The following is an 11,002-nucleotide window of genomic DNA, read 5'->3' as shown; positions in this document are numbered from 1 at the left end:
TTTTTTTTTTTTTCTTTTTTTTTTTTTTTTTTTTTTTTTTTTTTTTTTTTTTTTTTTGCTGTATGCGGGCCTCTCACCGTTGTGGCCTCTCCCATTGCGGAGCACAAGGCTCCGGACGCACAAGCTCAGCGGCCATGGCTCACGGGCCCAGCCGCTCCACGGCATGTGGGATCTTCCTGGACCGGGGCACGAACCCGTGTCCCCTGCATCGGCAGGCGGACTCTCAACCACTGCGCCACCAGGGAAGCCCACGTTCTTTATCTTCTACTCAGACTTTAAGTCCTCAGGACTTAGACCCTCTTTTCTCACTCTTCGTTCCCTTTCTGCTTGATTCTCCTGTTTATTCCCTTGGTTTTAAAGATCTTGTGTACACCAAAATTTCTCTTAGCACAAACCTCTCATCTAAGTTTATGTCATAAGTCTGGAATCATTCTTGACACTTTCTTACCTTCTTGTCTTTCATCAGTATACGTGTACTTAAACACTCACTTGCATTTTCTCTCTCTCTCTCTCTCTCTCTCTCTCACACACACACACACACACACACACACACACACACACACACACCATATATCCCATCAATCCAGTTTATTTTGCTACTAAACATTTCTTAAATCTGCCTCTTTCTGCCCTTGGCCACTGTCACCACCTTGGTCAGATCATTGTCATCACTAGCCTAGACTATAATATTTGCCTTCTTACAGGACTCCCAAGGATCTACTTTTTACTCTTTAAGTCTGTTTTCTTCTCAGCAGCTAGAGTGATTTTTAGAAACATTAACAAACACAAAAACCTAACCAAGTGAATTCTGCTTTAACCTTTTTATGACCTCCTATTGCGCTTAAGATAAAGACCACATACTTAGCTGGTCTAAAAGATTCCTCCCACTCAATTTACTTCAGTCATGCTGTCTTTTCACAAAGCTAAGGACCTGTTCCCTCTAATTGAAGTCTGTTTCCCCTACCTGTTTTGCCTAATTTCTATTCATATTTTATGCCCCCTTAAATGTCCCTTTTTCAAAGAGTGCTTCCCTGGCACCCTTCATTAGATTAGCTGCCCCATCATATTTTCACTCTACCCACTATGTAATCTTCTGTAGCACCTACAGCAATTTAAATTAATTATTTGTATGATTATCTGTTTGAATATCTAGGTTGGGAATCAGGAGCTCCATGACAGGGAAAGAGTCTATCTTGTTGACACCTGTAACCCTGGCACTGAGCATAGGTCTTAATACAGAGCAGGTGCTCAGTAAGTATTTGTTGAATAAGAGGAGTAGTGTCTGCATTCTTTATTTTGTATGCTTCATGATAATTAGTCTACTCTGAATCAGTTATAAGGAAGATGAAGGGACTTAATGAAAAAAGATTATGAACTTTTATAAAAAGTCATAAAAAGTATGGTCAGCTTTAATAAACCTTACTCTTAATGTTTGTTACCACACATCTTTTATATTAGTTTGAGTTTAAGAAAATAAGGTCCACAAAGAGTGTGTGCCCTTTTGCTAGGTTTTAAAAGATAGACACTCTTAAATATTGGCACTAATTAAGATAACTAATTAAGGAATTTAAAATGTAATCTGATTTCTTTGTCTCTGGCAAACTCTAAGGTCTCCAGCTCTCTCTGGCCACAGTGGCTGCTTCTCCCTGCTTTTCTCTTTGCCTGCATTTGAGACTTGAAGCTTTGAGGACATTGTGCTTTTGATGCTTGTTAATGCTGTGAACAGATTTGTGTAGGTGGTGAGAAAATTCTTTTACTTTCACTTGCTTAATAAGCTCGATCCGTGAGGTCATTTGCACTCAGAAAACTCAAATCTTTAAATATAACCTTAAGAAAAAAAAGAAGTCATTTGCAGTTTTAAAATATTACTCTACTATGAAAACTCTCGGTTTAGAACTTAGTTGCTAATCCAGTCTATATTATATTTAACTCTGAGTGTTGTTCATTGATACCTCATTCTATCTTCAGAAATAAAAATGTAAATATCTACTATAATGCCATTGTTAAAGCTGAAATGTTGAAGACCTGCTGCAGGATGGTAGAGAGGAGGTTCTTTAGAGTAACTTTCATTAAGCCAGTTTGGAAGATAGTGTAAGCCTCAGCAAGCTGCTGCATTACCTACTTCAGTAGCACCTGTTGTCACATATCCTGTTTTTCTGTTTAACAGAATCTCTAAATTTGAAGAAATTTATGGACACTTAAGTTATCAGACATTAATATTTTGGACTAATCAGGAGGAGAAGAGAACTAACTCAGTGTTGTTACCATAATTTTCATTTAAGTTTCTCTTCAGTAGTTCAACTTTGACATTTTGATGGTGTGTTAAGATCTTAGGTTCTTAGAATCCTTTTTACCTTTTCAGAGTTTTAAAGCTAAGTGAAGTAGAAAATAATAGTGCCCAGCATCAGATCTCTGAAGATTTTGTCATTTTGGCCAACAGGGAGAAGAACAAAGTAAGTCAGGAGTACTTTAAAATCTTTTGTATATCACTGTCTTTCTATATAAGAATATAATATGCAAATGTATTTATCTTTTAGTGTGGCAGAAAAGAAAAGCACAGTTCTATAAAAGTCTGTTCATTTTGTCTACATGGGTAGCTAGTCTTAGCCCCATGTATAATATCTATGAGATTTGAAGAGAGTTGATTATATTGACTTTATCTTTTGCTTATTTCTGTTTCCTTTCTGGATTTCTCTTTAAGTTTTTATTGATGAATTATCAACCTTTGGGTTTAATTAATTGTGCACACTTAGGGTAAGAAAGGTTAGCTATAAACTTTAAAAAATTACACACCATTCTTTGACTTCAAACGGTTCTTTGTCTTTAGCATACAAATTAAGAGCCTGAAGAAAATCATGCAGAGGGAAATTTCCAAAAGCAGATCGACTCTTTATTTGCTGTACTATATACTAAGGCAAAAATCAGAAGGGCAGGTGAAGTAACAAATCTGTAACCTTTGTATTTCTAGTTTGATATTTTATCCATTAAAAACTTTACTATAATAAAGTATTTTTATTAATTGGAGGATCCAAAATCTGGTTCAGAATTTTCTCAGTTGAGGAAAGAATTGTGGATGTTAGAGAAGGGTTGGTTAGTTAACAAATTCATTAATACAGTTTTGCCATTGACTACATAATAGGACTTATCATATATTTTTATTTCTCTCCATATGATAGAATGAAAACTTACCCACTGTTACAGCTTCTGGACGGGTGGTAAAAAAAAGCTTTAACCTTCTGGATGATGACCCAGAACAAGAGGTATTACTTTAGCCAGAAATAATAAACTAAGCTTGTATGAACTTGCCCTGGGGTAGAGGTTGGGGAGCTCCATGCAACCTTAGTCTGTAGGATTGTGTGTGCTATTTGAACCGATGTGTCTCTGTCTCCTCTCTTTTAATATTGGAATTATTCTTAAGATTTTGTTTGCAGAAGATTTCATAGGACCGAAATAATTTGAAAACACTATTATTAGCTTATTGTTTTGTTGATATGCACACTTCCTAGGGAAATCTCTTAATAGAAAATTATTGAGTTATATCTTGATGACTATGGTTTTTGCCTTGTTTTTCACTTACTAGACATAGATGTATTTGTTAATGTTCATGAGCCAGAGGAGGAGGGTGTAAGGGTGTGGTAAATCAGCTCAGCCTTTGGCCTCAACTTGACATTGCCAGTCACTAAGCTAATACATTTTTATCCTTTTCTTTAAAAAAAAAAAGCACTGGAATTACTTATGAAATCAACTCAAAGTGTTCATACTTCAGACATATAGCCTTTGTGTAAATACTGAATCCCTTCAGACTCTATAACTATATAGTTCATATGACCATTTCTAGGTAGAAATATTGAGTAGCCCTCTAAGGATAGTTTTTTTGTTTTTTTTTTTTTTTGGCAATACGCGGGCCTCTCACTGTTGTGGCTTCTCCCATTGCGGAGCACAGGCTCCGGACGTGCAGGCTCAGTGGCTATGGCTCACAGGCCTAGCCGCTCTGCGGCATGTGCGATCTTCCTGGACCGGGGCACAAACCCATGTCCCCTGCATCAGCAGGCGGACTCTCAACCACTGCGCCACCAGGGAAGCCCTAAGGATAGTTTCTAAAAATCTTTTAAAATAGGTTGGAGGTGGCACAGTATGTGGCTACTCTCAAAAATGAAAAAATATATATTCTTTTGAACCAAATATATATTTATTCTTTTGAACCATCGAGAACAAAGCAGAAAGCTTCCTACCCTGTATGTAAAACTGTATTCAAAAAAAAACATACCAAAGTTACCAAAAGGTGGCAAGAATACTTAAGAAGGGAGAAGGTAGTAGCAAAGAGAAAGATACTCTGTATTGTGAGATTAGAAAACAAAAACTTTTCACCTGTAAAGGAAAAGTTGAAAGGGGTTGTGACTAAAACCTATAAAATTACTGACACTCAGGCAAGAAGTCACCTTTTGAAGTTTGACCAAGGTAAGATTAAGGCAAAAAGTAAATTAAAAGGAATCACTGGTAATAAATCTACGTAAATTTTTATGTCATAGATGGTAAAGGCAGAAAATGTAAATGGATTAAAAAGCAGTTTGACCAAATGTGAGTGAAGGTTTAGTATTTGGTGATTAAGAGAAACTTGCTGTGCCTGTCAAGATGTGCCATCCCTGGATGGGTGAGCATAGATCTCCTTCCCCATGAGACTGTTGGAGTCCCAGGTTTTCTTCCTTGAGACAGAGTTCTGGGGTTAGATTTTTCTCTCTTAATGTCTTTACCATCATTAATCATTTCTAACTAACGTCTCTTATCCCAGTCCTGTTCTGTGGGTTGGATTTCTGTTCCTAATATTCTCCCTCAAGTATAAGCAGCCATTTTTGCTTTCTTTAGGGAACCAAAAAGGTTTTTTTTTTCTGCACCACGTGGCTTGCAGGATCTTAGTTCCCCGACCAGGGATGGAAAGCGTGTAGTCCTAACCACTGGAACACCAGGGAATTCCCTAAGAAAGGGTTTTTTTAAAAAAAGATGGCAAATAGGGTCATAAATAGTATATGATGGGCTATCAGTTCTTCTTGAAATGACTTGTGTTTTTCTGGTATGAGAACCTTCCAAGCACAGTGGGAAGTCTTCAAGTTTCAGAACTGAGTTTTATATATTTAGTCCTATCTGGAAACCAGTGAACACACCTATCAGTGTCAGCAGTTGAATACCTCTTTCAAATTTGGAGATACTCTGGCTTGCTGTCATAATAGAGAATTTCAGTTATACTTTGGCTGAGATCTACATAGACTTGGTTGTGTTCATCAAAATCTGTAGGATACTTCTTGAGTCCTAAAAATCTTGAGACTGATATTTTACTAGGCAGATAAGTGGAAACACATTTCTATCTATGCTCCCACCCATTCATTTTTCTTTCTACATATTTTTATAAATAGTAGTGAAGCCACAAATGTAGAAATAATCCTAACTGGATTTTGCCCCTCTTTTCTTTTGCTTTATCTATTCCCCAAGACTTTCAAAATTGTGGACTATGAAGATGAGTTAGATTTGCTTTCTGTGGTAGCTGTTACTCAAATAGATGCTGAAGGGAAAGCTCACCTGGATTTCCACTGTAATGAATATGGAACTTTACTTAAAAGCATTCCACTCGTGGAGTCATGGGATGTGGTGAGTAGAATCCATGGAATACAAAGTTGTAAGAGTTTCCTTTATAGGTGACATTTATTGGAACAGATGTTACTGTGTTCACGTCAGTCCAGGTTCACCTATACCAGTGACCACATGGAAGAGGTTATCATCCTACATGCAGGACAAAATGAGTACTTCTTTAGACTTTCTCCTCTAGGGATGAGAATTTCTCCTTACCATTGGCTTTAAAGATAAAGTTTTATGCTTTTTTCATGAGACACGCTGTCTATTTCCTTACCATAGTCTAGTTTTCTCCTATTTTATAAGTTTGGTAATGTTTTAAAAAATAAAAGTATGCTGTATCAAATCCCCGCAGTTATTTAATAGAGACAAATCTAAGCGTGTAGGGTTTTCAAGCGCTCTTAGAAGCGTTTGTCTGCTCTTCTAAGTATTATAGAATATAAAAATTATAAAGAACAGTAGATGTTACTTTACCCAATCATTGTTTTATCAATGGAGAACCTGAAAGATTTAGCAACTTGCCCACGGTCACAAGTGAAATAGTGGCAATGTTGGCAATAGAATCTGGGTGTTCAGACTCCTAAGTCCAGGGTTCTTTTCATTCTCAACATTTTGTGTAATGCTTTTCTCATAAGTCATCTGCATATCCACAAATAATGAAAAATAAACTATTTCTGGCAGCTATTTTGCCTCCAAGTGTATATTTGAACATCCCTAGCATAGACGCTGTGACATTTTAATGACTCAGTAGTGCATATGATTATGTGAAGAGGAGATTCCATTTGCCTTTGTTTTCGTTACAGACATATAGCCACGAAGTTTACTTTGACAGAGACTTGGTACTACACATAGAACAGAAACCCAGCAGGGTCTTCAGCTGCTATGTTTACCAGATGGTATGTGACCCTGGGGAAGAAGAAGAAACCACAAACAGAAGTTGTAAAAAGGATTGCAATAATTTAAAATTTTGAGATGTAACTTCTGAGACTTCTAGCCAAACACCCCAGCAGCCATGTCCAGTCCTCCTTTTTATTATCTGCATAGCATATTCTCCAGTATTTTCCAGAAAAGGTCTTGTGTTGACTTCAGATGACTGTGACTTCTTTTTTAAACTCTTGCCATACAAGGTGGTGAGTACTTCATTTTATGTAGAGATTTTTTACAATGACATCCCAAGAAGTCTAACATTTTGCAGTTTTTAGGCGGGTGGTGATGCAAATATAAAACATTGAAGAGCAGAGAAAGAGGTTAATTCTAATTATTGGTAGAGGGTCATTGATGAGTAGGTGTTTAACGTGGTTGTTAAAGGATGGCCTGGGATTTTGATTAGTAAAACTAAGGGGGAGAGATAAAAAGAAAGATACAAAAGATACAGAAAGAAATCAAGAAATCCTGTATCCTCTCACCCAAACTTTGTTTAAGGATGGAAAATGAGATCTATAATATGAAAGAATACTTTGAGCCAAAAATGTGTCATCACAGTTTAAAAAAAATGTATATGTATATATGTTTTGTGTTTGTATATAGTATCAGGAATTGGCTGTAGTTCCCCAATAATCTTTTCTTCCATGGTTTTATTCTCTTGGTTTGATGTTCCCATTGGTTTTTTGTGTTTCTATTAGGCTAATGTAAAAGATTTCAAGCAAACTGTAAGTGAAATTTTTTTTCTCATATGTAGGCTGTTTAGCTGTTAATACATCTAAGAATGTTGTATTCGTTTCACTCTTCTATTTATTTGGTGAGTCTTCCAGTTCTGCTTAGGCAATATTTTCATACCTAGGCAATAAGATAAAGGTATCCTGGGTTGTACCAGCTCTGCTCCCTGTAGAAGAGTAGATAAAGTCCCAGGAGTTCTTACTAGCTTGGAAACTGACTGGCAGCTAGAAAAAGGTTTTGGCTCTATCTTAGCTGTGAGATGAGTATTTTTTCTTCTTTATTAGAACTGATCAAAATATGATCCTTGAACTCAGATAATCATCCTTCAGAATGTTAAATAAAAGCAACCCAAGTAAAGGGAGGGAAATGTTTCTTTGTGGTTCCTGTTTGAAAAATCCAGTTGCTTGCAATACATATGTTTAGCACATTTCTCTGATTCAGGCTTAAAAGAATAACTAGTAAAAATAGAAGGGGAGGAGACAGCAGTAAAAATCATTGCTGATTCAAATTTAAAATTAAAATATGGGATATTAGCTTGGATGATTTACATCAAAATCCTCCAGTTTTTCCTTCAGTTTTGGCCTGATCCCATGTTAAGAACAATGTGAATTCTGCCCTGTTCTGCCCTTGAAGTTTGCAGATAAATTTCAGGCTAATTATGATCAACAGGGCTGGTGAGAGAAAAGCGTTAGCTATTCCAAAAGTCTAGAAATTAGTAGCAGAGTCCATAAATTAAAAAAAAATAAAGGGAACAAACCTAAAACTGTCTTTTGTGCAATAGAAAAGAAGATTGCTAACATTTTAGAATAAGGGAAAATATTTATATGTTGGCTAAAAATAAATCTTTCTGAATCTGTACTTATGTATAATAACCACTTGGGAAAGTAAAAGTGATTGATTACCTCATGAGCAAGATGATAAAACTATCTTCATATATTAAATTCTAATACTTTTATATCTACAGGTTGAAAAATCCATTCTCATTTTATGCATATTTAATATAATATTTGAAGTCAGAGTATTTTGGAGACATGATTGTGATTACAAAGCACAGTTATGAATAGCTGAATAGTTATGATGTGCTAGATATTGCCCCAGACTTCCAACTAGACATGAACTATATCTAAATAGTCCTGCCCAGTGAATTTATACCTTGAAACAGGTTCGATAAGAGGAAATAGATAAATATCAGAGAAAAGAAAAGAAACCAGTATGGTGGGTTTCAAAGCAGATGCAGTGCTATGTAAAGGCAGAAAGCCTGCTCTCCATTTCCAAAAGTGTTTCAGAAAAGGATGTCTTAAGACTTCAATTCTGTCAGATTTTTTTTTAAAAAGCAGGCTTGTTGAGTTTACCTTTCTCTAAGTCATTGCCTTTTTATGAAGGAACTCATCTGTTCAGAAAGGCATCTGAGAACTATCTGAGATTCTTGGCTGCTTTTTTAGTGGGGGCAGGGTTGGGTGGAATACTTCGTGAAGACAGGAACTGAGCACTAAGAAACGCCTATTGTCTCACTGCTGCCCAAATCAAACTAGACCTGGATCCACATGCCATATGGGCCAGGCAGGAAATGCACCTAGTGTGAAAGACAATAGGGAGTTGTGGACAGTGTAACAAATAGGAGAGCTATGCCCCAACTAAAGGGACAAACTGCTACTGCTTAGTTAATTAAGCTGCTACTGCTTAGTTTCAGCCAGTTGTAACACCATGTGGGAATGTGGACTGCATGATTGTTAACAAGAAGGTTAATAAAAAGGGTGCCAAAAGATAAAGAAGATAGCAAAGAATGTGGTAAATGCACAAGTAACAGACATAGCAGGAAACAATAGAGCATGATTCCCCCAAAATTATTGGCTTCCCAGCTCCCTACAGTGGCACGCAGCTGCTCATTCCGCCGCCTGCCAGACATGAGACTGCTGTTCTCCTGAGGGCAGAGGGAAGTGGTAGTTAATATCCTCCTGCCCCTCCTTAACTCTCCTCTCTATCTGACTATTTTAGAGGCTTTAACTATGTGCCAGCCTACTTAACAGGTGCTAGTGACAGGCATAAAACAATATGGGTGACATTTCTGAATGTTTAGTGCAAGATTGGGTGAAACAGGGTAGCTTCTTTTAGATGGTCCAGATATTAAGCTGATGAGAGGTATATTTCTGCATTTCTCTCTTTGATCTAAGAGTCTGAATTCTCACAGTATCAGTGCAGCAAGATTATTGTTCTTTGACTTTCTAAAACATTTCTCGCAACTCAGAGAGAAAACAAAACAAATCCTATTGTAGTTGCTATTTGAACTACCTTGTGAGGAGATGATACTGTTCTATTTAAATAAACTAAGGTTTTGTTCCACATTTTTCCATCAATTGAATGTTTTGTTTCTTGTACACACTTTTTTCTTAATGATAGCATATTTATTGAGTGCTTTCTATCTGCCAATCACTGTGATACATGTAAAATGAATTGTCTCACTTAACATTCAAAATAACCATATGAGGTATGAACTACCATTTTTCTTCCTCATTTGTAAAATGAGGAAAGTGAGGCTTACAGAAGTTAATTTGCCCAAGGGCCTACAACTAATAAGTGCAGAGATGGGAAACACATTCAGATTTGTTTGACACAAACTTATGCCAGATTTCCTCTAAAGCTCTCAAAAGGCAAAGGACGTTATTTTATCCCATATGTAGCATATTAACAATGATAACATTGGGTATATACGAAAATGCTTAAAAGTCTTTTTAAAAAATGATTAGATATCCGAATTTTGGACAAATTTTGGATGAGACACAATTGGCCTATTCACGTATATAACTTGACATAAAAGATGGCTCTTGGGCTTCCCTGGTGGCGCAGTGGTTGAGAGTCCGCCTGCCAGTGCAGGGGACACGGGTTCGTGCCCCGGCCCGGGAGGATCCCACGTGCCGCGGAGTGGCTGGGCCGGTGGTAAAAAAAAAAAAAAAAAAAGATGGCTCTTCATGCAATGGCTGAAAAAAGTCAGTTTTTAAAAAGATACAAAAAAATGGTACTCTCATCTTGTTTGTGGTGATAATAAACACCAGTATTAGTAATTACTCTTAATGTAACTTGGCTTTCTTTTCAATAATTAATATGTTTTCTTACCTTTCTTACAATGTTTACATGTATGACTTACCTTTTAGAATCCCAGGGATTATGCAGGGCTAATTTCCGGTCCCTGTGTTTCTATAGAGTCTCTATCCTATAGAAAGAATAATTTATTTCAGGCCAAGGATAGATAATAGATAAGACCAACTGGCTTTTCCTAATCGTTTTATTATAAAAATTTTCAAACATACAGCAAAATTGAGAGAATTTTACAGTAAATACCCAAATACCAACCACATGGATTCTACATTTTATTCTACGGGTTTTATTACTTATTCATCCATGTTATTTTTATGATGTTTTTCAAAATAAATTGCAGACATCAGTATATATCCCCTAATACTTCAAAAGGCATATCATTAAGTAGGGTTTAGTATGGTTTCATTTTTTTCATTTTTAAGGTACATTCACATGCAGTGTAATACACAAATATTAAGTATAAATTTGCTGATTTTTCCCAAATCCATACACCTGTGTAACCCAAACCCTTTTCAAAATTTAGAACATTGCAATCATGCCAGAAAGTTTCCTCATGCCCCTTCCCAGTCATTCCCTACCCCAACTCTCAGATGTAACTACTGTTCTGATTATTTTGCCTCACAGATTAAAT

General features: G+C 36.5%; 1 protein-coding gene across 3 annotated transcripts in view; it reads left to right on the top strand.

The window, feature by feature from the left end:
• The window catches only part of DCAF17 (DDB1 and CUL4 associated factor 17), a 36,144-nt gene extending 25,999 nt beyond the window's left edge, over nucleotides 1–10,145 (top strand). For all 3 annotated transcript variants that reach the window (XM_024765730.1, XM_024765728.1, XM_024765729.1), the window contains 4 exons: nucleotides 2,363–2,453; nucleotides 3,177–3,260; nucleotides 5,485–5,640; nucleotides 6,426–10,145. In XM_024765730.1, the coding sequence (XP_024621498.1) occupies nucleotides 2,363–2,453; nucleotides 3,177–3,260; nucleotides 5,485–5,640; nucleotides 6,426–6,593 (499 nt within the window). In that variant the 3' untranslated portion in view covers nucleotides 6,594–10,145. The remainder of the gene's footprint in view (nucleotides 1–2,362; nucleotides 2,454–3,176; nucleotides 3,261–5,484; nucleotides 5,641–6,425) is intronic.
• Nucleotides 10,146–11,002: the final 857 nt, after the last annotated feature.

The sequence above is a fragment of the Neophocaena asiaeorientalis genome, unplaced genomic scaffold, assembly GCF_003031525.2.
Source record: "Neophocaena asiaeorientalis asiaeorientalis breed wild unplaced genomic scaffold, Neophocaena_asiaeorientalis_V1.1 scaffold721, whole genome shotgun sequence".
Lineage (NCBI taxonomy): Eukaryota > Metazoa > Chordata > Mammalia > Artiodactyla > Phocoenidae > Neophocaena > Neophocaena asiaeorientalis.
This window is presented reverse-complemented; position numbering and strand designations above follow the sequence as displayed.